This window comes from Rhodnius prolixus, unplaced genomic scaffold (assembly GCF_049639745.1).
Source record: "Rhodnius prolixus isolate KJV_2025 unplaced genomic scaffold, Rpr scaffold_6, whole genome shotgun sequence".
Lineage (NCBI taxonomy): Eukaryota > Metazoa > Arthropoda > Insecta > Hemiptera > Reduviidae > Rhodnius > Rhodnius prolixus.
Genome location: NW_027411634.1, coordinates 11,155,525 through 11,182,513, shown reverse-complemented (window position 1 = coordinate 11,182,513; position 26,989 = coordinate 11,155,525). Strand labels below are relative to the sequence as shown.

Here is a 26,989-nt window from a genome sequence, read left to right as displayed (position 1 = left end):
TGAATTCTACTGTCAACTTCTTTATATTTTATATTCAATTAAAATGGATTCGTCAGGTAATAAAATCAAAGTTTTATAGTTACTCCGTAAAATGAAAAAGCAAAAAACAAAAAACTTCATAAAAATGTCGAAATCTGCAATAAAAGGTGATGCAATTTTATTCGAGCGCATTGTAATAGTAATTCAAATTTTGGTATTGTAAAAATATGACTTGCATCAGAGTTAAGCGGTTTGTAGGACTTTCAGTAAGTGAAATGTTGATTGCTAGTGAAGCCAACATTTGCAAGAGAAAAATAAATTTGTTTAATTTGCAATTTAGCAAACAAAATATTTAAGTAAAACGAGAATATTTAGAAAAAAGAAACACTTAAGTGTTAAACCGTGAAAAATAATGGTAACTAAATTTCTCCACAAGATAATTTGAAACTAAAAAGAATTAATTAGTAAGTTCTAATAACTTAATCCTTACATAACTTTATAATTATTTGAAAATTACTTCCGTTTCATAAATAATAGCTACATCATTTTTTTTTAATTTTTTTTAATTTATCTGTTAAGTTACACCAGCGCTAGATACGCTATAAGTAACAATGACAATAACTGCCACCACTACAAACTCACTAATTGAGGGGAGAAGTTACCCAGTGCTAACACTCCCTAAGTCGTCTCCAGGATTAGCTACTCTCTTCAGAAGAGAGAAAATCGTGAGGCCACTGGCGTATTTAATCGTCTGGTAGATGATCTGGATGGTGATGAGATGATAAATGGGCGGACAAGAGGATTGGAATGAGAGTGCAAGTTCTGATGAAAACTTTTATAACGAGTTCCTGCAACCAGGACCTACAAACGGAATTTCCAGGTCTGTATGGATAGTTAGATTTGAAACGTAAAATGGAGCCGTTAACGATAGTGTGGAGAATTTTAGACTGAAGAGATTGAATTCGTTGAAGATTGGAGCGTTTCGTTGAACCCTACAGTTCAATACCAGTACGTCCAGGCGGGTTTTAGTATAGAATCGTAAATCTGTCGTTTGTTATTAAGTGAAAGATTAGATCGTTGGTCTAGTAGTCTTTTAAGTGGTCGATAACGCCTGTTAACTTCAGTTCGTTTAAGTCGTGTGTGCGTGTTCTAAGTCAGTCTTTTGTCTAAATACAGCGCCCAAGATAACGGGCAACATTGGCAGGAGGAATTGGAATTGAGCCATAGAAGATCGGAGGAAGAGTGATGCGGCGGAGAGTAAAAGTAATATTTTGAGATTTTGACATTTCAAGTGAAAAGAGATGAGTTTAAAAGTTTCTGTGTGAAGTTACCGGATCAATGTGAGGAGAAAGTATAGTGGTATCATCTGCATAAGTTAGAAGGACAGTTTCAGGATGGATTGGTATGTCTGCTGTGTACATAACATATAGGATAGGTCCTAAGATACTGCCTTGAGGAACACCCGCTTCAATACGATGTTTAGCTGGATACGATGTCCCGATTTGAATTTGAAAATAACGATCAGACAAATAGGACTTCAAGATGAGGAAGTGAGTGAACGGAAGTATGCCCTTGAGTTTCCAGAGCAAGCCCGGGTGCCAAACCCGATCGAAGGCTTGCTTCACATCGAGAAAGACACCCGAGCAACACTCTTTCTTCTCAAGGGAGGATAAAATCGTGTCTACCACTCGATGGCACTGTTGTACAGTAGAGTGTTGTCGCCTGAACCCAAGCTGATGGTCTGGAATAATCTTAGAGGATTCGAGTATGGGAAGAATTTGTTTTAAAAGAAGTTTCTCAAGAATTTTGCCAAGAATTGGCAGTAGACTAATTGGTTGGTAAGAAGAAGAAATATGAAGTGGTTAGTTAGGTTTAGGAATAGGATGAATTAAGGAGGATTACCGTAGAATCGGGAAGTATGTTGTTCTTAGTACTGAATTATAGGTTGTAGTTAATAAGACTATTGCTTTTTTGGGAAGATGTCGGAGAAAACTATATCATTTAAAATTTGAATTTATTAAACCTGCACCTATCCACAAAACCTGCTGATTTACTAGAATTAATTTTGAATATAAAAAAATAAAATACATAAACGGAAGAAGATAATAAATAACGTTAAAATGGCATTGTAACAAATAAATATGGTTTTGAAAATGTTATGAAGTTTTTACCACTTACCTTATCGAAAAACAGCAATGAACATCTCCTGATAAAACTTGATGAACAGCTGTAGATTCACAAAACCAAAAAGGCGATCCTACAAAAAGAAAAAGAAGGAAAAACCAAAATTAATAATTGCTGCAAAATAATTTTCTTTTAAATAATCAAAAATAATTCTGAAATAGTTATTTATTCAACAAGTACGGAAAGTAGTACTTTTCCTCACACGAGGCAGGGTTTGCATACACGAGCGAGTGAAGCGAGGCGAGTGCAAGTGCAAATTGCCGAGTGTGAGGAAAATACTTGACACTCGAGTTAAATATTATATTTTTTCTGCAACCATTAGGGTTATTAACTTTAAAAAAAAACTAAACAGGAATCACTAGAATCCATTTTAAATTTCTATAAGGTAACACTATAACCTTTTTAACTGTTATAATTAAAAATATCTAATTATTTATTAAAGTATTATTTTTATTTCTATATTCCTTTCAATTTTTATTTTATTTTTTAATATTCGTTTTTTAATTATTTAGTTTCGTTAAATAAGCTTATTCAAGTTTTACAGAAAATATTTAATAACAAAACTTCTTATATCAAGGAAGCACAATAAAGTTTTTTCACTCACTAGTGAGGAAAGTGACACTAATGGGAATTTTTCCCCACTAGTGAGGTAAAGTTGGGCATTACACAGCTGATTTTAATTGAGTAATGAGAACTTCCCTACATGGATGCAGAAAAAAAATACCATTAGTGTCACTTTCCGCACAAGTGAGTGGAAAAACTTTATTGTGCTTCCTTGATATAAGAAGTTTTGTTATTAACATAAATATTTTCTGTAAAACTCTAATAAGCTTATTTAAATTTATTTTATTTAAATAATTAAAAAACGAATATTAAAAAATAAAATAAAAATTGAAAGGAATATAGAAATAAAAATAATACTTTAATAAATAATTAGATATTTTTAATTATAACAGTTAAAAAGGTTATAGTGTTACCTTATAGAAATTTAAAATGGATTCTAGTGATTCCTGTTTAGAAAACACTCCTCCATCAATAAAAGAAACAGCAGAAAATGTAATAAGTAATGTAAATACGTAAGTAATGTAAATAATTGTAATATAACAATAAATGTTTATAATAAATAAATTACTTTTTGTAGACTGTAAAAATGAAATTTTTAATTTTATTAGTTAATAAATGGTTGCAGAAAAAATATAATATTTAACTCTAGTGTAAAGTATTTTCCTCACACTCGGCAATCGCTTCGCTCGCTCGTGCGTGCAAACCCTGCCTCGCGTGAGGAAAAGTACTACTTTCCACACTTGTTAAATAAATAACTATTTTGTTTTTTAACTGATTATTAATGAATAATCAGAATTGATTACAGTAAAGTAATCGTCTATTTCTGAACTCCCCATATTGATGTTATGAAAGACTATGCTAAGGGACTGACATCAAATCTATCCCATATAATTGGGCATATGAAATGAGATAATTATAAATCCAATTAGGTCAACATTAACATGTGGGAAATTCAAAATTTAACAATAATTAAGAGTAATATTAATCATTTAGTAAAAACCAAATAACTACCAAAATTAGATGTCGTAGACAGGGGCGATACTTTACTATAAACAATTTTTCCTAACAAATAAATAGTAGCCATACACGGGATTCGAACCGGGGACCACCTACACACAAAGCCACGTTCTTGACCACTAAACCAACACTAGCCCCTAGTCAGAATTTAGGATTAATGAATACAAAAGGAAGAACTATTACTGCCATATGTGTGTATATTTATCACCTTTATTATGCTTGTTTGCATCAACGTTTGCAGTTTCGAAATTTGTAAATCAATAAAAACTCGAAGAACTGTTGACAGTCATGTAAGTCACCCAACAACATTTTTAACCTTAACTTCCGATAGTAGATCTAGTACAGAAAATCAGAATATCAGATATCTAGTACGTTCTTAAAAGTAACATCTATACCTTCTTTTTTTTTCTAACTTTCAATTGCACATTCAAACCGGTTTAAACGATATGTAAACCAAAATAAAATTGTTAACCTTACCGTTAACCTGACCGTTCATGCAATGTCTGATAAAATAGTTCGCCTCAAATCAACCACACATCTGCCATGATATTCTTTCGTTCCAATGGCTGGATTATCCTATACAACTTCTAAATAATATTTCTCTAGTAGTTATCAACAGTACAAATCATCAAACTAGTTCTTAATACATCCTTCTATTCCATAATAATAATAAATCTACCTTAAACTTTCATCGTTAAAAAAAATAAAAAATGAAAGGCCTAACATAATACCCCACACAATTCTTGTATCATATCACGAAATTCATTGGAGCATAACTATTGGAATAATGTATGCAGGAAGCGGCATAAACTATTGCAACTATAAAGATATGAACATAAAAACTGCTTGAAAAACATAGTTTTACATATCATCATGCTAACTTCTAAAGGAAGGTATGAAAGCAAAAAATAAAAAAAAAACTTAAAAATTTTATAGAAGGGTATAGAAATGACTAAGGACTATGAAAAGACTAAGTCTTTTAGCCTAACTTTGCAAAAAATATACTGCACGCATAAGTACATAAACAACTTTCACTGACTATAATTCACGCAGAATAACAGACTTGTGGCGTTTTCGAAAACAAAGCCAATAAAATCTCAGAATTGTGGACAAAAATAATAATAATTCTCGAGTTCTTTACTTTCAGAAACAGTTTAATACACCTCAAAATACTTTTAAAAAAATTTTTGATCTAATTACGGACTAACAAAAGAAAATTTAGGAGGCATTTGAGCAAAAATTTCAGAAAACTGTACAACAAAAATTCCAGTAACGGAGAGATATTTCTTGTAAATACTTTTTGGAGGTACCATTAATTCCTAAAAACAATAAGATAAAATAAACACAGTCAATTTAAGTAACCCTCAGTAGAGGCAATAGCCTATAACTTGGGGCAATCGGGTTTTCAGGCAAAAAAAAATTAACGAGGGGTACTAGTGCATCATTACCAATAAGATGTAGTCCCAAGTTAGACAACCCAAATCTAACCAAATTAAGCTTAAGACAAGGAATACTACAATACAAAATACAGGCCAAGCGAGCTGATTTATTTTTTATTCTATACTCATCCATTCAGCAAATGGAATCTATTACATGATCATAGAAAATAGAAAAACTTCAAGAAAAGATGAAATTTTTAGGGAAATAAACAAATTATTGGAATATAATGAGATTATTATACTACTACAACTGTTTAAAGCATTATTACAACTAAAACCTGTTTTTTTTCAAGAGTGTAAGCAATAAAATTAAAATATGCAACAATATTTTCTTTAAAAACAGCATAAATTTTATGTAAAGTTAAGATGATGTCAATAATTTTGCTAAGTCGTTCAGTTTCTTTAAAAGAAAATAAAACAAAACAATATAATTGGATGCTGATTATAAAATAGATGAAGTCGCATAATTTTTATTTGCTAACTATTTAAAAAAATAAATAATAAAATACACTTTAATATTACTCAGCGAAATAGATAGAGAATGACTATAAAGAGATGTATTCGGGAAGTTAGTCTTTTTTTTTTTTTTTGTTGTCAGTTTGAGCAATTTAGCTATTTTGAAAAAATATTAAGTATAATATTTAAAAAATATATATAAATTAAAAGAACGAAGATCCATAATCGTAAAAACTTAAGAATCTTCTTAGTCTTAACATCAAAGTAGTAATAGATAGTGGTCTACAAAGAAATGTTCCTCCGTTCGTTAAAAATAAGACTTATTAATTGAAATTTAAAACATTATAGGAAATAAATGCATTAAAAAATTAAATTTTAATACAAAAAATTCGGAATAAGTCACTAAATATAACAGTAACAAAAAGCAAAAGTAAATAGTCAACAATAAAATGGACTGTAATTCCCATATTTTTTTTGGCTTAGAAGATAACAAAGCTAGTTTTACAGGATACAAATCTACTACGATAAAGATGAAGGAATTCTACACGAAATCATGGAAAAAAAGAAGTAACAACATAAATGTTAATTCCTCGATCAAGAAACCCATGATGATTCGACACAGAATACAAGAGATTCCTTCCTATAATGAACCAAAAAAGTTACATGAATCTTTTTTCAAGATAAAGATGTTCTATTAAAATAAATTGTTTAAGATTTTTTCTTGACAAAAATTAATCATTTGAAAGGAGGTAAAAATTAATCCTGAAGAACAGGTAGAAATAATAATTACCAATTAATAATTAATATCTTATATAAATATTTGAATAAACATTAGATATTTGATAATTACAGGAATAAAATAAAAATATAAACTGCATTAAAAAATGCTCTAAGCAAAAAATAAATTTTAAAGTTTGCTTAGCATTCTCAATTTTACTTAAAAAACCAATGGTAAATCATAAAATTAAGAAATCAGGATCAAAAAACTAAACAATGCACTTATTCTGATTATTTTTACATATAATTATCTCAGCCTTCCCGATAGCATATTTTTTAAATCGAAATTTGTTAACTGATCATCCATTTCAAAATAAATGATCAAAATCGGCAATAATGGAAATGCAAAACTGATAGCATTCTACTTAGATGAATAAATAATATTCAACAGATACAAATACATTTTCCTAATAATGTTTTCTTTCAATTTCACGTTATCATTTATTATTTATTTATTTATTTTTAATAAATTAGTGCTAAGAAGAATCATACCTGAGTATATGTATCCATAATATAAAATCCTGGTTTATCTTTGAACTTGTGGATTAAACATTAAGGAATGAATTTGAATGAGAAAATTGAGAAAAATCACTTAAACAAAGTTACAATCAGTGCATTACACGAAAGTTGATAATACCGGACAACTTAACCTATAACCATACGTCCACACTGCCCCGTTGTCTGACACTAACTGATTCTAGGACAGGGGGCTGCAGAATGTAGAGCATACTTCAGATATATGGACTTGTATTGCCATCTATTGGATTTTATAGGAACTAATATTAATATTTTCTTTTAATCTGTTCCATTTAAGTAGCATTTATTTTTTTAAAATAGTCAAGAAGTTTCAAAAAGTAAACAAAATATACTTTCATTAAAAAAGTATATTTTATATTGAAATGTAATGACAGAATTGCGTTGTTTCTTTAATGACTTCTCTATTAAGTTACTTTTTTAACGCAAACAAACGTAATTATTTTTTGTTGTAAATGTAGGCAAAACTTAAAAAATATCGTGAATAAAATAAAAGTCCTAATCAGCATTCTTTCTAGATTAATTACAGTATGATATTTCAACGGATTGTGTACGTGTAATTCCCTTATTTAGATGTTTAATTTTGTATATCAATCATTTCTACAATTTGAAGTATAATTTCTTATAAGGTAAAGATAACACACTTTAACTCGTAGCCGTCTCATCAAGAAAATTAGAAAAGAATTTAAACAGATTTTTTTTCTTTTAATATTAAAGTAAAGCTTTAACATTATAAATGCATTACAAACATTTTCAAGAATTTTATTCAAAAAGGGATAAACAGTGAATATACTCATTCTATCAGAAAAAAATCAATCTAAATTTGCATGAATTGGTAACAAATATTTAAATACCCAAGTTCAACTCGTTCACATTTTTTCTTGTCCACATTTATTACAATCTAGTAAGGACATTAAAATAGGAATATTATATAAAATAAAGGATTTCGAAATTTGTGAAAAGAGTGAAGTTTAAGTAGTTAAAAAAAAAAAAAGAATCGTTTATTTTATCCAGTGATGCCTTGCTGGTTTTTGATGATTCTGATCGGTTTCGAATTGGTATATATCGTCAAAAGTTTGTTCTTCAATTTAATTTAATTGCTTTTAAATTTAACATATGACTCACTACTTTCAACTTATTTAGTGCACCACCTGAAGAATCTTTATTATTTTAATGAAAACTACCTGAATTACAGAGGGCATAATAATCCATTGGTTCATTGCCCCCCCCCCCAAAAAAAACCTGAATTATGTAACTGATTTATTTTTAAAAAATCAATTTATTTACCCCAACTGATTAAATCTCTGATAATCGTTAAAAAGGCAGAAAAAGAACCAATTAAAATTTTCTTTCTGATGCAGACAATTTTGGAAAGTAGAGTAATAATAGTTCTATAATACCAAAACATTTTACTGTAAGAATTCTCTAATGACATTCCGTTATTCTTTTCACTGGAATTGGAATTATTTTTGACTTTTAGAGAGAAGTATACTGTTAAATCCGTCGAATAAAAGAAATAATGGACTAATAATGAAATAATTCAGTTGCAATAATCTGCATGTCAAAAGTAGTTAGAATCTTTGGTTCATGACTGGGAACAGTAATGTAATATCGAACACTTGTAGACGCGAGATTTTTAAAATAGTATAGTTTTAATTTTCCACTATATAGTTGCTTCATTTAAGTGGTTAAGCTTATAAGTATACACATTTTTTGTCAAACATAATAATGGTAAAAGATTAACTCAAGTAGACTGAATTAAAAAGTTTATTTTTAATTTTAAGAAGACAATTAAATGTTTCTGTAAACAAGGATTATCATTGATTGTATTACTCATTAATTTTTACGATTAACCCTTATTCCTATCAGACACTTTTGATAATAATAAAAAATCAAAACTATTCTTACCTGAAAAGAGCATGATTAAGCGTTATTCAAACAGAAAAACTTTATATAAACCGTAACATATTTAATTGAAAATCGGCAAAATGTATTAAATAATACCGACAGAACAAATTAAAACGGCACAATAAAATAACCAACGTGAAGCCATTAAATATTTTAGCAAAATTAATACTATTAACACATTTGAATCACAGCCACTTTTAAATTCGAATAAGCTTACATTTCTAGTTACCTGAGCGCTGCAGTCTGTACCTATATTTCGTAAAGCTGCATTGTCTCCACCCTATTAAGTTCAGAAGGCAGTGGTATTCTGATTCATATGTTGTATGATTTCGTAATTCACAAGTTTTTGTGCAGATTGGTTATGTGATTTACATTTTTGTGATTGTTTCTGTTCATAAAAAGTTTAACGTTTACCATGGAAGTATCTGAAAATACTGAAGCAATTTTATCCGACGATTATGAAGAAGGTGAAATACTCGATGAAGATACTTTATATGATAATGTTAGTTCTTTGGAAGAGTTTAGTGGTTCCGATAGTGAATTAAAATCACATGGAGAAGTTAATACAATAATTGTCAAAAAGGCTACTTCTTATGATCATAAAGAAAAACATCATAGAAGAAAAGAGCATAAGTGCAAAGAAGATAGTATTTGCAGAAAAGAAAGAAGTGGCAAGCATTGCTATGCACGTATTCGTAGAGGTAAAACTATTTTAGATGTTGCAGAAAAGGGAAAATCGACAGATTCTGTAATTAATCATTGTCATGATTTACAAACTTCAAAGAAGAAGAGCCATGTAATTCTCTCACCAGTTCACGATTCAATTTCTAAATACAATTCCCGTCGTCTTTCTGTTCAGAAAGGTAACTTTTAATTTTTTTTTTTTTAATTAAAATAAATATATAAAATAATGGAAAATACAATTTGTACTTTTTATTATAACTTTTCCAATGTTGTATCTTATTTTTATATCTTAGAAATTGATTTTTAAGATCATTCTTTCTTTATATAATTTATTTAATGCGTTAAAAATAGTATCTCATGGCAGTATCCTTGTACAGAGATTAAGATGTTAAAATAATAAAAGGAATTGTAGATTTTCTTTATGGTAAAAAAAAAATTAAGTCAAGTCACATGTTACTGATATTGAATTAGGTTAGAAACGTTGCAAGCTAAAATATATTCAATATTTGGGAGTTCAATTAAATTTCCTAAATTAGAATTGTTATTGCTTCTATTAAATTTAAATTTAGATTTTTAGAAAATAGATTGAGGCCCTTTTTGTATTTAGAGAAAAGAATGTTATTGAAGGATCAAATCGGGGGAAAACTTGTCTTTTTAACTTTTTGGGCGCTGAAAAGAGGTGATAAACTGTAGGTTTGGTTAAAATAGAATGAGCTTCATATTTCCCTTTAAATTTTAGATTACCACTAGTGTTGATTTCTTAATGATCTAAACTTATGAATTAATTTTAAGAAATTAACTACAGTACAATGTGCAAACATTGAGAACTCAAATTTGACTCAGTTTAAAATTAAATGTTAGAAGTAGTGTTACTTAATCCTTTTAATTTACAATACTCATTTTACATCTGTGATGTACATTTTTTATTACTAATGAGCAAGGGAAACCAATCCGTTATTCCATATGTTTTAAAAATAGTTACTATTTACTGAATAATAACTCTTGTACGATGAAACTGTTTTTTTCAATCTTTGATGTGAAAATTATTTGTTTCAGATTTACATGAAAAAGAAAATAGAATCACTCATAAGCACTCTCGATATTATGACAACCATAAATCAGTACAACATCGTATTGATAAGAAAAAAAGTACTGATAAGGCAAAAAAGCGATCTGTTGTAGGAAACAGTAGATCTCATGAAAGTAGAAAACGGTCTAGATCTCCAAGCCCCAAATTACCAGCAAGAATTCAAATAAATGAACTTACTATTTCTAAAGGTAAATCTAGTTTATTAAAACGTTTAGTGGGATCAGGCTCTATTGGTGTGAAAACACCCAAAGATGTTGAGGAACCTAAGAAAGTAGAAATACCATCAACAGGTGTTTGTGTCAATGAAGAACCACCGAAAGATGTAGAAGCGATAGAGACCATATCTTTAATTAGTGAAGACCTGGAACAGAAGTCTGATAATACTTTTAAAGCTCAAGATGATGATGAATTATTAAAAGTAGTAGAAGTCAACGAAACAGATTCTACTCAAAAAACTTTAGATAAAGTAGAAAGTATAGATGACGTTATTTTTGTTTGCGAGCAGAGAGGGTTAAAACCAAATTCAAATCAGGAAATCATTGATTCAAAAGAACATAACCAGGATCTTGACAATTTGACAAATGATAATGCTTTAGCTATATCAGAAAAGTCCATTCATAGCCAATCAGAGAGTGAAGAAGTAATTGCAGAAATCTCTGATGAAGTCTCAGAAGTGCTAGATCATATTGTACAAGACGTAGTAAATGATTCAGAAAATGATACTTATGCAAATACTAATCTCGGCAACTCTTCACAAAATGACAAACACGAACAGAAATTAACAGATGACATTGATGAATTAAATTTACGTTTGGAAGCACTACGTACGGCTATGCTAAGAAAACATAGAGAAAGGAAGAAAAGAGGATTTATTTGTAGGAAAAAATCAAGTCTGGAAGATGATTCGTTTGCGGAGTATGTTTTAAGTCATATAGATAAAGATAATTCTTTAATTATAAATGATGAGGTACGTAAAGAAATCAGTCACTCCGATAGTAATGGCGTTAATTTGTTAGGAGATTTATTGAACCCCGAGGATATGGTGATTGATAAGAATGATAGAGATGTTGAAAATAATATTTTAGAAAATTTTCCCTATCCGCCAAGTTATTCTGTACAGAATTCAGATGGGCCTATCCCTTATGTTGGTTTTTCCGTTTATCAATATCCAGTAATCAATGGAAATGAACAAGACCTAGTACCTATACCTGATGGAAGCATATCTCGTGATTTTCCAAGTTATCCACTACCGAATACCCAAATTGTTGTATCACCACTTATACCAGATACATCTCAAATACCATTGCCCGAAGAGAGTGTTTCTTTTTCAAGAACTGAATTTGGTGAAACCCTTGCAAATCATTCAAATGATAATGATTGTATAGAAAATTGTTTGAAAGAAATCAATTCTAACAAAGAGCCATTTATTGAAAGAAATAAAAGAGTTAGAAGATTATCATCAAGATATAAACTTTGCAGAAGAAGGAAGGTTAATGGGAAAAAATGGCATACGAGCCGGGAAGTGGTAAAAAGGAAATTGGAAAGGCGAGAATATGCGGAGCAGAAACGAAGAAGAAAAGAATCTTTGAGAGATTTGAAAATAATAAGAACAGACGGAGTGACTAGTCATGAACTCAATACAGAGGAAAGCGATGAGGAGTTCGCTCTGCGAGAACTAGCCTTGAAGTCTGTTAAAGAAAGAGAAAAATCCAAAACTTTATTGGAATCTGTTTCGAACCAAGATACAGATAAAATTAGTATAAGTGCCAGTACTACAAATATGAATGAGGGCCAAATGTTAGGAGATTTACAGATAGATGTAGACACTAATTCAAATTCAAAACCTTTAACATCTTTTGATTCAGGTACACCCACGAATTTAAGCAGTGAACCTTGGGATGATATAGATGAAGATATACTAAGAGCTCAACTGCTTAGCTCTTTATCTAGTAGGATACCAGATAAACATGCAGAGAATTCTACAACGTTCGGACCAAAATACTCCAAGAAACAGGTTAAAGCTTTGCTTAGAGCAGAACGTAAATGTTTTGATTCACGTTCAGACAAAAAATTAAAGCTAACTTCTTTAAAGGTGAATAAAGAAAACTTCAAAAGAGTAGCTAAAAATAAAGCCAATGATATAGCTAAAAGAAAAATGCAAGAAATGTTGCAGAATATGAATTATTTTAAGAGAAGTCATAAAAAAAATAGTCAACTAATTGGACAGACTAGCGCAGAAGTTCCGATAGTTCCTAAGTTTATTATTTCATTGGAGGAAGATTCCACAAGTGAAGAAGATACGATAAATCCATTAGTTTCTGAACAACATGATGTAGTTAAAAGTATAGATCTCTTTTTGCAAGAAGCGCGAATTGAAAATGATATGAAACAAGGACTGCTTGGAAAGGATGAAAAAGAAGGAAGTTCTTCGAAACTTGAAGAACCTGTGGTTGTAAGTACTTTTACTAAGTTTTGATTAAATAATAAAAATTCACTAATTAAAATGTTATCCATAATTTTTTGAACAGGAAGGTACTAAGGAGAATAAAAAGACGATCACCGGTGGTAGTACTCCTCAGGTATTTTTCTCAGAATTTAACCATCTTTTGAAGTATTTTGATACATTTATATACTTTTACCGTTCATGACAGGTTTTAAAGCATTTACCAGCTTGGCAACAAGAAGAATATCGTCGACTTAAAAAACAAATAGCCGAAAAAGAAAAAGTTTTAAAAGCAGCCAAAGAGAAAGTTCTTCTACCTTTAGAAACTGAGGGAGCATTAAAAGAAGTAATTTTACCCAAAGAGCAAAAAAGTCAAAATGAAGAAGAAAATGATACTTGTAGTAAAATTGTCGAGGAAACAGTAAATACCTGTAGTGAAAATGATAACGAATCTGTAAAAATAATTGTAAATGATGTTTTTAGTACGAGTAATAATGAAAGGCTAGTTACTACCTTAAAAACTAAAGTTGTTACCCAGCAAACAAATACCAAACAAACACCTGCTTTGTCAAATGATAGGTAATAATTTATTATTATTCTGATATTTTGACTAAAAACTAGCAAAAACTTCGTGTTTGTTTTCTTCTTCTTTTTTCAATTTTTTAAATTTCAGTAGCAAAATCATTGATGAAGTAAACCATTTGGCCAACATTGTGGCACAATTAGAGAGAGGCATGGGGGATTATCGTTCATTAAAAGAGGATATAGTGCGAAAGAAAAGGGAAATTTTAATAGCTAAATTAAATATGGCTAAGCAGAAGAAGATGTTATTTGAAATCAAAAGGAAAATAACAACTAAAGAAAAGATCATTCAGGCAAAACTTGAACAAGATATTTTACTTCCAGATGCAAAGACAACTGAGTCCATCGATAAAAAGAAGTTAGTTGGGTAATTTTATTTTTAATTTAAAAATTATTTTATTAGGGAGAAAAATTAATTTTATTTAAACTGATCACTTACTAATTAATTTAATTAAATTAGGTTTTTTCCTAATCAATTGCTTCATAATTAATTTTAAATTTTTTAATTTCAACTTAGAATTATTTATTTTTCTTCTTATTAAAAACAAAACAAAAACAAACTTATCTGTGATTATGGAGAAGATTATACCAATGTATGTACAGGCCGGCAAGCAGGGACTTGGAGTTATGCAAATTAAGAATGAGAGAATTTAGTTTAAGAACTAAAATGATATTTGACGAAATAGATCATTCTAGTGGATTAAATAAAACTATGAAGATAAGTTCAAAAGGAGGAATTATTTCTATGGATAAATCTAATATTTCTATGGAAAAAACAGCATTGCAAGCTGTACCTAACTGTAGGCGTTTAGATAAAACACCGAATAGGATTACCAGACAACCTAAACTGTTGCCCAGTGTGGACAAAGTAAATAGAAATAATAACACCTTACAAGGACCAATAAAATCAAAAAGCATGTCTTTAAGGTAAAATTAAATTATATTTGTTTTGAATTAGCTTTATACACTCAGTGCCAAAACAAAACCGGACACCTGTAGTTATTTGTTTATCTTCTTTAATAATTAGGTACAAATGTTAGCAATGATCTTTGAGCTCAAACTAATCATTGCAGACTAGTTGTTTACCATTTATCAGTGATACTTATTCTTTTTAAGTGTTTAATAGATTTTTAATTTATTTCTTAGTCAGCTTATCAAGTGAGTTTTTTAATTTTTTCAAGTGATATTCTTTGATTAAACATAAATTTTTGCAAAAATTTAATTAAATTTGGCTTTTTCCCCTAAAAGGATGGTTTTAAGTCGTGAAGACCTTGCCCGGGCAGATGCTTTGGCCAACGAAGGGCGTAGCGTACGGTACATCGCTCAAGTCATAGGTGAGCCGCGCTCTACCATCCACGATAGCCTTCAACGACTTAGGACCACTGGAAGTCTCTATCGAAGAGAAGGTAGCGGTCGACCGCGATGTACGACGCCTAGAGACGATCGTTTTATTACTCTTACAGTACTGCGAAATCGTCATGTGACCGCTCCCAAGATACGTAGCGCACTACAAACGGTCCGCAAAGTCATGGTGAGCTCTCGGACAGTCATTAGAAGGTTTCAAGAGAATAACTTAGTCTCTAGACTGCTCGCATCAGGTCCTCTTCTACTGGAGAGGCATCGAGTAGAAAGGAGACTTTTTGTAAATCAGTATCTCCATTGGACACTTGAGAAATGGGGGGGGGGGGCTGTTCTCTTCACAGATGAGTGTCGGTTTGCTTTGTGGCAATCAGATGACTGGGACCGTGTGTGGAGAAGACCGACCTGGTGAGCGGCGCTAAGCTTCATGTACCATGCGAGAATCTCAACCTTTTCAAAGGCAGTCAATTATGGTATGGGGCGGAATCAACACCCAAGCCTGTACCGAACTAATTACTACACAGAATGGATGTTTGACTGCTCGACGGTACATTGAAGAGATTCTTCAGGAAGCTGTGGTCCCATTTGCTCCATTTATATTGATAACTTCGTGTTAATGCAGGATAATGCTCAACCGCATGTTGCTCGAATTGTTACCCATTACTTGGAGGGTGTCCCAAATACTACAATGAATTGGCCAGCATGTTCTCCAGACATGAATCCCATTGAAAACTTATGGGACATGTTAAAGAGACGCTTCAGGCAACTTAACGTCACCCCCAACAAATGTTCATCAGCTACAAACTACTGTTGGTGAGTAATGGGATGCTGTTTCACAAGATGAAATTCAGTCGCTTATTTACTCGATGCCTAGGAGACTGGAAGCCCTCCGAAGGGCCAGAGAAGGTAATACGTGGTATTAGAAATCAACAAGGTAATAATTGTTACTTAAATTTCAATTTATCTCTATAAAGATTTTCCGGTGTTTACATAATTTTTCTGTAACTTGAATGAATTTCTGATCTGATTGCATTAAAATTAACTTATTCAGTAAATTATTACATGCGTTATAATTAATTCATAAATAAAAAATTGGAATTAAACAAATAAATACAAGTGTGCGGCATTTTTTATTTTAAATATAAGTGTCCGTTTTTTTTTGTCACTGAGTGCATAAATAATTTTTTTTATTTTATTAATTTTGTTTATTAATACATTTTTATTGTTAGTGTTTCAGACAAACAAACTGAAAATTGGGATCCTTTTGTTCCAATTTGTCCATTTGATTTATCTGGAGTTTGTAAAGATGAAGAATGTAAATTTCAACATATCAAAGCGGCATGAGAGCAAGTTTTACATAGCAGTAAAGAGTTGGAATTTAAATGTACAGTAGTAATTCATCGGGATACTTTTTCTTTTTAATTACTAATATTAATTTATTAATTAATTTAAAAAAAGATAAAGCGCTCAATTTAATTATTATAAAAGTTGATTGAAACCATTAATTTCTTTTAAGTATTTTGAGATATTAAAGTGCCATTTTAAAATACTGTGCATCTGTGATATTAGAGAGAAAAGTTCGTTGCTAAACTTTTTTTTTTAAAAAAAAAGGAAGAATGTTACCTTTTTTTCGTTTAAAATTTATTTTGTATTAGTTTTTTGGGCCGGAAGGGTGCACTAGTGCTACAGTTCGGGGTAAAAGTTTTTTCTTGATCTACCAAATATTTTTAAAAGTTTGAGAAGTTGTTCTAATATTAATTAAATTTAATTGCGTTAACAGGTTTTTTTTTTTTAATTTGTATTAAAGCTCCCGTTAATTTGGTTAGTAACTTATTTCGGTTTACTGTTTTATTTTTTCTTTTTAGTTTAAATTGCTCAGTTAAGTTTTTTCTTCATATTATGTGAGCTAGTTTTGATTTCAGTTTTTTAAAAAGTCATGCATTGCTCTTTGGACGTATTTCTTTTTTTTTTTAAATAAAATACTTTCATCATAACGAGAGAGAGGTTAGTAAAAAATTAGCTGTATTTTTTTTTTTTTTTTTTTTTAAGTCGCTGTATGTTTTTAACTGTTCCTATAGTGTGTTGGAAATGGACGGTAATTATGAAAATGGTTTAAGTGAACAAAAAATCCAATATCAAAATTTTTGTATTATATACAAATACAACGAGAAATACTTTATTATTAGACAAATTTTCATTGTTAATTTCAATATTTATCATACACAGTTAAGTTCTTGTTTGATGAAGTGAATTCTGGAAAAATGTTTATTAGATTGGCTTCACATCAAAAACTAATAACTCTAGTTTGTCTTTTACAAAATGATATATACGAGTGAACCGATTATTTAACTAACTTAGGAAATTTTGAGGTGCGGTCATCAAATTTATCAAAAATATATTTTAACAAATTTTCTTTCTTTCCCCACACAGATGTTTCAGTAAATTCAGGGTTACCTTCAGGGTTTGGTAAAAAAAAATTGAGTTACTTGTTAAGCAATATCCATCCATAACTGTTTAAAATTTTATTATTATTGAAGATTATTGTAACAAAATTGAAAATCGAAGTAAGCTGAAACTTTATAAGTGTGATCTTTACTAGATAACCTGACTGTAACCTATGGAACAAAATCGAACTATCATAATTACTGAGTTTTTTTTTTTTTTTTTTTGTTGAATACTCAATCGTATAAACTCTTTATCTTATCGTAGTAAATGTTGCTTTTGACTTAGACCATATTCATAAAATCCCGGACGATTCGCGAATCCACTGTAGGAGACGTATTTTTTTTCACTTTTTTTTTATTATTACAATGTTCGTCGGTAATATTTTAATTCTATTTTGTTACAGGAACCGCACAAGTCATTGCAGTAGGTAAGCATTGATGCATTAAAGTTATACCAAAATGATTATTATTTTTTTTTTGTTAATTTCATTTAATTTAATTTTTTCCTAATACATTTAAAATTTTCAAATTTCACTTCCAATTATTCCTTTTTTTGTCAAAAAAAAAAAAAAAAATTAAAATACAATTTTTAAATATCAAACATTTCCTATAAAATAGATCCTCTCTGTAGAAAAAGCTTGATTTTGCTGGTAGAATAGAATTTAACAATTTTATTCAAACAATAAAGTTTAATAACATTTTTCAAAATAATTTTTTTTTGTCGTATGATGCATTAAAAAAAAAAAAAAATCAAAGAGTTCTCACAAAAAAAAAGTACACAAATTCTGCATGGCTAATATTACAAAATTTATTTAAAATTTTGTAGTTAAAAAAAAATAATAAAATAAATCTTTAATCTTTATTTCAATATTTATTTAATTTTTGGTTTATATAATTGTAAATAATTATTCTTAAAACAAAATTGTACATTTAATTTTTAAAAATGAAAATGTAAAACAAAGTTCCAAGCAGAATCAAGAATGGGTTATAAAGTGGTAATTAACCCTAAAGGTTTCCAGTGAATATTTTGGACAAGACAAGAGATTCCAAGTAATTTTATTTATTCCTACAAATCTGGAAGTGCATGATGTGATTTTTTAAAAAAGAAATAAAACTAAAAGTGGAAAGAATATTTTTTGTATGAAAAATTTTTAAAATAAACTTTTTTTTTAAATTAATTTTTTTTTCATTTTCAACCTTCATTTAAATTAAGTGGTACTGAAACTGAAAATAACAGAAAGCTTTATGCTATTAACGTTTCCTGATTAGGCGGCTCATTTAAAAATATATACAATTATTTCCTGATTTTAGGTCAAAAAAACCTGAGCTTCACTGAGCAATGGCAGTGCATTTGCACAATTTGGGACTTTTTTTTGGATAAGATCTTTTCTTATTACGAATATGGAGAATACAACATAATTATATATTGTGTTATTCTTAGTCCTAAGATGTAGTTAGTTCGCCTGGTCGACATATATATTGAAAATTCGATAGTGCTTTTACATTGAAACATTAAAATAGTAACTACTTGGGTGAAGTATTATGAGAATTTAGTAAATAAAAATAATAACTACTTGGGCTTAGGATCATTAGTTTAGTTATTATTATTAGTCATTAAAAATCACCTCAACAGGAAAATTAACTACTTTTTTTTCTAAAAAATGCTTTTTTATTCTGTAAAATTAATTCCAGTCAGTTGTATGTTTGGCACATCTTTCTGTATCCAATCGGCCAAGATAAATCGCACGATACCTTTTATTTTAATTTCTAATTTACTTTATGAATATTTTGATTAAAAAAATAAGAAAATGAACGATATTTCCATACTATTTAGCAGCGTTATTTAAAACTAGTCAGTAGCATTTACACTTTATTTATTTAAAAAATCCACGAGCTGTACGTAAATATTTAAAGGAATCAAATAATAAAATATAATTTTTACTTTGCTTCTTAAACTTTTGCAATACAGAAATAAACTGCTGGTAAATATCTTGTTCATTAATGAGGTAATCAATACATGCTATACTGTCTAGCGGCAACTACATAAACTAAACTTGAGTTAGTATAAGTCGTTTTATTATTTTAGTTACACACTCTGCCGCTAGATAGCATAAGCATGCACTTTTGGCGCTAAGGGTTCAAGCTGGCTACTTGCTACTTACTGTTTTGTTGCTGTCTACTGTTGTTATTGGGTTATTTTTTTTTGTTAAGTTTTTTTGCATAATTAATTTTAAATTTTTATGAATTTTTATTGTATTAGTTTTGTTTTTTGTAGATATTTTTACTTCTACAAAATGTAGAAAAAGCAATATCAATTTTATCTCATTCTTCTTTGATTGCACATCTCGAAGCCCTCTTGTTTGACCACTTATCACAGACAACAACGTTTATTTGAAACACTTTTCCAGAAAAATTCGTTTAAGAGCTATTCAGCAGAAAGTGGATTCAGCAGGAGTGGGCTTCCGTCTTAAGAACATTTCAGATAATACACTGTGCTGTATTTTGTATGTTATAGGGGAGAGAAGATTATTACTGTGTATCTATATTTCTGAGTTTGAAGTAAATTCCACAGTCAACGATACCATTTAACTTATTGGATTTTCCATTTCTGTATTTATTTTGTTTTTTTTAATCACAATTCAAACGATGTTATCCACAATTTATTTTTTAGTTAATTACTTAATTTTTGATTACCTATTCGTAGATGGATAACTTTCATTTCAATTACTTTTTAAGGAAACATTTTTTGAGGATATTTTTGAGGATGGGCCTTCTAATGAGTAATTTTAGGATACTGAACGATTTACAAGAAAAATTGTGTTAGTAAAATAAATTTCTAGTTACAAAAATACTTGGAACGTCATCACTGGAGTGATTTTTACGCGGGGATTCACAGATCACAAAACTATTATTTGAAATTGTAACCTGTTACAACGAAACCTTTAACTCCGAGTTCTGTGAGCCAAGTAGCAATGCACTACAATCCAATCCAATTGTTTAATTGTGTAATGAATAGTTCACTATTTACCATTAAATAATAGCCTGATTGATAAGAATAAGAAATTTTCAAACTGTGTTTTTATAATTTCGAAAAAATTCAATTTTTGTTTATTGTGAATTATCAAATAATTTACTCCTTAATATCACGTTTTTATTTCAATGGATGAAAATGATTTATTGGGAGCTGTTTTGGATTATTTTGAGACTCCAGAAAATCACGAAAATATTCAACCTGATAAGTTAGGTAAATTGTTTCTGTCATTTGCTCGTTGAAAAATATTCTCATTAAATTCATTATTGTTGCTAACATTTCTGTATTCTTCATTTCAGCTAGTAAATGTGATGATACGCTTGATGACAGTAAGAAAAATGAAATCAATACATTGGAAACCAAAAGTCCAAATAAATCTCGTGTAACTGATATTGGTGTGGACTTTCTTTTACAAAATAAAACTAGTTCGATAAAATGTAATCCCAAAGATGTAAAATATAAATTAAAAACTAAAAACTCAGTGATCCATTCAGGAGATACCGACTCTTCTGATGATGAACAGAATAAATATTTTGAGGAGTCAAAATATAACACATTTGGTAAGTGAGGATACTTCATTTTTCAGTTCCTCATAGCTGCAAGGCTTCATTGGAGTATTTCTGAAATAGTTTTAGGAGCAGTGTTATTACACCTGCTTTTATTTTACCGATATTGTATATTGGATATTACTATTTTACATTTATAACTAAATTTGTTTAAACAGGGGCTGAAATAAAAAAACTTTTGAAAGAAAAGAACCAAAATGAAAACTGTGAACAGGAACATTCAGAAGGTTGGCACAAACCAATTAATAAAAGGAACTTCGGCCTCCCTGAAGTACCCCAAAAAGAGAAAAATGACGTTTTAATGGAACCCATATCTGGCATACGAATTGTGTGAGTTGTTTTTAATGTATTTAACTATGAAATTATTAAAAAAATAAAATGGAATTGAATACTTTCTTCGTATTTTAGAAATCCTTTAGTATCGTCACAGAAAATTCGGGAAAAAATGAGTGGTAAAACTGCGATATCTTTCTCCAGAGTACAGGCTCATGTTGCTCACGGTAATTTGAAAAGTGATTGGGTCATAGGTGGAGTTATTGTGCAGAAATCAGGAAAGAAAGTTTCACAGAAGGTGTTTACTTAAATATGTATATAAATTTAAGGATTTTTAAGTATTAAGTATTATAATTACTTAATTATTTTGGTCTCTGAAATTTTCGTTGTTTAAGGGTTCTGTTTATGCAGTTTGGACGTTGAGTGATCTTAAACTAGGCCTGAAAACTGTGAGCCTCTTTTTATTTGGTCGAGCGATCGACAAATTATGGAAAACTGCTGTGGGTACTGTGGTGGGTATCCTGAATCCAAATGTGTTGGGACAAAAGTAAGATTGAATACATTTATTTTATTACTTCAACATTTTATGATTTCTATTTCAACTAATGTAAAATAATTATTGCTACAATCCAGGGATAAATGCAGAGATGAAGCCACACTTTCAATACTCAATGCTGATCAAGTAATGGTTTGGGGACGATCCAAAGATTTAGGATGGTGTAAGAGCAAAAAGAAGAGTGGTGAAACTTGTGGTAACTTTGTAAATATAAGCCAATGCGAATTCTGTTCTTATCATGTGCAGTCAGAATACAGAAAATTTACTGGAAGATCAGAACTGCAGTCACCCACTTGTAGTAATATAAATTCAACTAGTTTACGAAACAAAGTCCTTGGGAAAAATGAGGTCAGTTTTTCATTTATTTTGTTTAGTATGCTTTTAATTTGTACTAGTTAGATTAGATCAGTAAAATCTCCAATAAGGATTGTCTTAATTTGAAAGTTGTGCCTTAAAAGAATGATGGTAATTCTTCTACTGTAACTGTTAATCATTCTTTTTAAGTTCACAATCCCCAAAAGAAAAAGTATTGTAATCGTGAGTTACCAGGAATGCTTATTTTTAATATCAAAAAGTGATTTTTACAAATAGAACTGTGTGAGAAGGTCCACATTAACTCAACAGACAAATCGCTTAAAATACTACAATTTGATTTTCTTTTTCTTTTTAGCTACCAAGGTGATCCGAAAATAAGGTTTTGATCAACCAACCGGAAATACCAATTCAAAGAAAACCTTTTTTAGTTTCTGCTACGAATCACAACCGAATTTATAACAATACAAATCTCCTGTAAAGTTTTTCAAATCATCTGTCAGGAAATTTAGGCATTCTTCCTTTTTAAAATTATAGTTTTCATTATTTAGGTTTTCTATGCTGGTAAAAGCTTTGTGGCAGTTCCACAAAAGAAAATTTCATCTCGAGACGATAAGCGTTTGAATAAGTTAGGAGGAGACAGCTCTCAAACTTGTACCGTCCCGCAAACTGGTACCGTTTCTCCTTTTGGTCAACGTACTAATGGATTGATGAGCATGCTCAATAATAAACAAACTTCAAATGATCGTTCTAGGTTAATTACTCTGGAAAAAAAGATACCTGTGATTGAAACTTCTGCTGTTAAGACGAAGGTTTTTAAAAACTCTTACACTAATTAGTAATATATGAGACTTAATTTTTTTTTCTAAAAATATATTTTTTCTTTTCAGGATAAATCCGAAGTGAACAGCAAGCCATGTCTTTCTGATCCTTCCAAGGACTTTGATTTGGAGATAACACCACCTTCAATCACTGGGCCGAAAGCTTCATTGCAAAAACATTTCAACAGTCTGACTCGTATCACTCAAGCTGATTGTACTGCAAAAATTAAAAACTCTAAATTATTAATGAAACATAATTCTTCGACAAAAACAGCAGCAGATGAATTGACAAGTGCTTCCAAACAAGAGAGCATAAAATCTTTAAAAAATTCAATTGAGGATGGTAAAGTTCCTGTACAAAATAAACCAAGTCCATGTTCTGCAGCACCTGATAAATCAGCGCGTGATATTGTTGGAAGAGAAGATAAGGTTCCTGAAAATAAGATGACTAATAACGAACTTAGATCTCCCGCAACTTCTTTGAACAAGCCTGTACAAACTAAAACTCCGGTTTCCAGGGCAAAGGTTAGTTTTCTTTTTAGCAGAGAATATTTAATGCAGAACTTAGAAAACTAACGGTTCTCGCCACTTTTTTTCATAGTTACGCTTTATTGAAGTGATTGTGTCGGTAATATTTAGATTAGATAAATTAACTGTTTAAAATATTCAAACTTTTGGCCTAGTTTCTAAAAGTATATATTTTTTTTATTTATTTTACAGTTAAAAGCGTTAGCGTATGTGAAACAAAAGGGTGTTATAAGTAAAGAAGCTCCACACGGAAGCAATGCTAAAAAATGTGGTGTGAAGAGGTTTTTAGAAGCTGAGGAATCCGATGGTGCAGCTGATGATGGTAGTTACAAAAATTAAAACTAAATACTCTGTATTTTATTACAAAAATATATACTCACTTGTAATTGATTAAACTTTGATAATGTTTGTAGTAAATCATAACGTATTTAGCGAAAGATTTATTGAGCTTATGAAAATGGACTCTAGTCATAAAGAGTTGATAAAATTAGATGAGATTCAGAAAGAGATGGAATATTATGAGAAAATGGAGAAGAAGGAACAAATGCAGGAGAAAATGATGACTACTTATCATCTGGAATGTAGATTAGTTCGTTGTTTAAAGGTAAATATGCTCTTGTCTTCAGCATATTAAGTACATATGCTTCTCTTTCCGTCTTGGTTTTTCCCATTTCTCTTATGAAGTACGGAAATATAATCAGGTACGTCTTTTAACGTTGTAGCTTAGAAAATCTCTTTAAATTTTTCCTCAAAATGATCTCAGATTCTGAACTTCTTAATTCTTTATCTCGAAGGCAACGCCTCACACTTTCTATTCTAACTTCAACCGTAGTATTCCTATATTTTTCAATGTAACTCCTATTGTAAATTGTTTTTATTTCTTCTTCCCAAGTATTATACTTCCCAAAAGTTAAAATAACAAAATGGTAGCTCAAGAATAGAACCCATTGCACATTTGTTTGAGAAACGTTTACGCAGTCAAGAAATCGAAGATAACGAATTTAAAAATTTAGCTTACAATTTTAATAGACTTAGAAAATTTGTAAGATACTTACCAAATTTTAATAAAAATGTTTTATCAGTGCAGGTATACATGGTTTTCAGCATCTGATGCGTGTAAAGCAGAACAACATCCTATAAAAGTATTCACTGGATTGAAAAGATTTTTTGAATGCAGTGGTTGCACTAACAGAACTGTAGCTGTTACATTTTTACCACTGTTACCATGTTCAAAATGCGGTGAAACAAAATGGAAAAGGGCTGCCATGATGAAGGTATATAAATATATGTATATATTTAAGAAACTTTACAGAAATGGAATTTGGGAAAGAGTGTTACCTAGAGGGTGGTTATCCGAATCTGCAAGCTTCTTGTTCACTGATATTTCCTTAGAGAGCCCTGGGTGGTTAATGGGTGCTTGAAGGAGTTATACCTTCTTTTAAACCCTACCAACTTCTTTTCCAAGTTTGGAATATCAGAGGACTGAGTAAATTTACGTACTTTCCATTGAAAAAAGAAATGCCGAGTGAACACTATTGTGTATCTAAAGTATCCGGTTTTTCTCTAGCAGCAATTTAACAAAACCACCTTTGTTGAATAAGCACTTATTATTTACTTCAGTATTTGTTTTGTGAACCTGAAATTCGTTTGAATTTAAATCATTTATTTAATTATTTATTTTATAGGAGAAGGTTGTTCGAAACGGAATGGAACTATGTATACGAGGTGGAGAAGAGAAATTTATAAATTCCGTAGGTACCAATATGAATCTGAACTTATTGGTACCAGAATAATTATTCCGACTATAATATTTTGTATGTTAATTTTTCTAAGCTATTTATTGTTTTTCTTCAATTGTTAATAAAATAATTTATTTTTCAAACTCAAAAAAATAAATAAAATATCTGTATAGAAAGTTATTTCTTTTTCTTTTTTTTTCTAATTTAATTATTATGTAATGAAGTTGAATTTTTGTTTTTTTAAAAGATGAAAACTTTTTTTCACACGAAAATGTATGTAGCATTGCAAAATAATAATAATAAAAAATTATTTGATACAATATTTTTAAAATGTTATTCGGACCTGTGTAATCGTACTCTTTGAATGTTCAACATTAAAGACGTCTCTCTTTCTTCCATCATCAGTGAAATTATTGATTTTAAATGTGAGTTTTCCTCAACAAGGTAAGATAGATTGTATAATCTACAGTTTATTATTAAACAGGATCACACAATTTACCTTACTTTGATTGCTGATGGCCTCAAATAATTGTGTTGGAATTTTTTATTAAACAGATTAGATTAGATTAGGACCTGTGCCCCACGGCACCGCAGCCAAAAGAGGCTTACTGTGTCATCCCCTTTGGATCTAGTAGACGATGCCTCCCCTACTGAGGAGGTTGAGGACTTTCCATCTTAATTCTTTTTGCGCTACTATCTCCTTTGGTCTCAAAAGAGTAATATGGTAATTGAATATTCCAGCTAAGGAGACTAAATATTTGAAAAGAATGTGATGAAAGTAGAATAGTAAGGAAGTTTTCAAAATTCCCAATAATAATTGAAAAAAATAAAAACAACAGACAATTGAAGGATATGAAAGTCAATTTTCTTTTTGATTTAATAGCTTATTTCTTACTTTCTCTTGCTAGGTGAGAAAACTATTGTGATCATGTCAAATTTCTCATTTTGAATTTTCACCAGATAGATCAAGTTCATCTGAATGGTTTTTAGAACATGTTCTATGTAAGTGAACAAAATATCTCGAAAACAAAGAACCGTAAGAAGCTCAAACTTAAAACTTAGATTGAATTCTACCAGGGGACCAGGCTGCAACCTAGTTTCAAACTCAGCCTATTGGCCTTTTTTGAGATTTAGGATTTCTTCTAAAGAACTATTTGAATTTATGTACGATTTTTAGACCTACATGTTATAAACGAGGCATAAATTAATTGCTGAAATTTCACGTGACATGAAAAATCAGAAGACTATTTCTTTTAAACAATCTATTCTTTTTGCACCAATGTTCTTTCAGAATTTTTCTTACTTTCTTGATGAATTTTTTTTAGTAAATAATTGAGAAATCCCATCTTAGAAAGTAATCTTGGCGATAATTAGTGCAAAGAGAATTGCGATTTATTTTAGCCCTGGCATTAAAAAAGAAATAAAATCAGATAAAGTAGAAATCTAGAAAAACCGAAAGCTAATTCGGTGATTTCCCATGTGTTATCCCGTTCAAATTCCTAATAAAGGCTTTAGGTTAGTTTTAGCCTTGGCCATTAAAGCGGTAACAGAGACCGATAAAGTAGAAATCTAGACGAACTGGACACCAATTCGGCTTTTTTCCCTTGTCTTGTACCTTTTATTTTCCAAATAAAGGCCACCCTTTATGATTATTTTAGCCCTGGCCATAAAAGCAGGTGGCAGAGAAAGAAAAAGTAGAAATC

At 30.0% G+C, this 26,989-nt stretch overlaps 3 protein-coding genes across 21 annotated transcripts in view; 2 read left to right on the top strand and 1 right to left on the bottom strand.

Moving 5' to 3' along the window:
* Prosap (SH3 and multiple ankyrin repeat domains prosap) overlaps positions 1-9,052 on the bottom strand; it is a 410,412-nt gene extending 401,360 nt beyond the window's left edge. For 9 of the 11 annotated variants that reach the window (XM_074140644.1, XM_074140642.1, XM_074140654.1 and 6 more), the window contains exons 1-2: positions 6,909-7,103; positions 2,158-2,236 (exon numbers count right to left, since the gene is read on the bottom strand). The gene's annotated coding sequence lies outside the window, so the exon portion shown is untranslated. Of the gene's footprint in view, positions 1-2,157; positions 2,237-6,908; positions 7,104-8,858 lie in introns of those variants that run through there. The other 2 variants (XM_074140647.1, XM_074140643.1) reach the window with 1 other exon arrangement.
* Positions 9,053-9,133: 81 nt separating this feature from the next.
* Positions 9,134-18,638, top strand: LOC141460536 (uncharacterized). Of its 9 annotated transcripts, none has more exons than XM_074140636.1 (9): positions 9,134-9,721; positions 10,599-13,084; positions 13,161-13,211; positions 13,284-13,654; positions 13,749-14,015; positions 14,240-14,584; positions 16,246-16,400; positions 17,865-17,888; positions 18,423-18,638. In XM_074140636.1, exons 1-7 carry the CDS (start codon positions 9,274-9,276, stop codon positions 16,358-16,360), a joined length of 4,083 nt encoding a protein of 1,360 aa, XP_073996737.1. In that variant the 5' UTR covers positions 9,134-9,273; the 3' UTR covers positions 16,361-16,400; positions 17,865-17,888; positions 18,423-18,638. The 9 variants fall into 9 exon arrangements, with proteins under 9 accessions (XP_073996737.1, XP_073996736.1, XP_073996742.1 ...); XM_074140635.1 differs by having other exon boundaries at positions 16,246-17,020; XM_074140641.1 differs by having other exon boundaries at positions 13,752-14,015; positions 14,261-14,584; positions 16,246-17,020; positions 17,865-18,638.
* Positions 18,639-20,382: 1,744 nt separating this feature from the next.
* On the top strand, positions 20,383-25,606 carry Mcm10 (minichromosome maintenance 10 homolog). The gene is made up of 12 exons (XM_074140660.1): positions 20,383-20,704; positions 20,791-21,051; positions 21,216-21,387; positions 21,466-21,628; positions 21,726-21,877; positions 21,964-22,234; positions 22,750-23,010; positions 23,089-23,544; positions 23,740-23,869; positions 23,961-24,151; positions 24,630-24,821; positions 25,233-25,606. The coding sequence occupies exons 1-12, from the start codon at positions 20,620-20,622 to the stop codon at positions 25,338-25,340; spliced, it is 2,442 nt and encodes an 813-aa protein (XP_073996761.1). The 5' UTR covers positions 20,383-20,619; the 3' UTR covers positions 25,341-25,606.
* Positions 25,607-26,989: the final 1,383 nt, after the last annotated feature.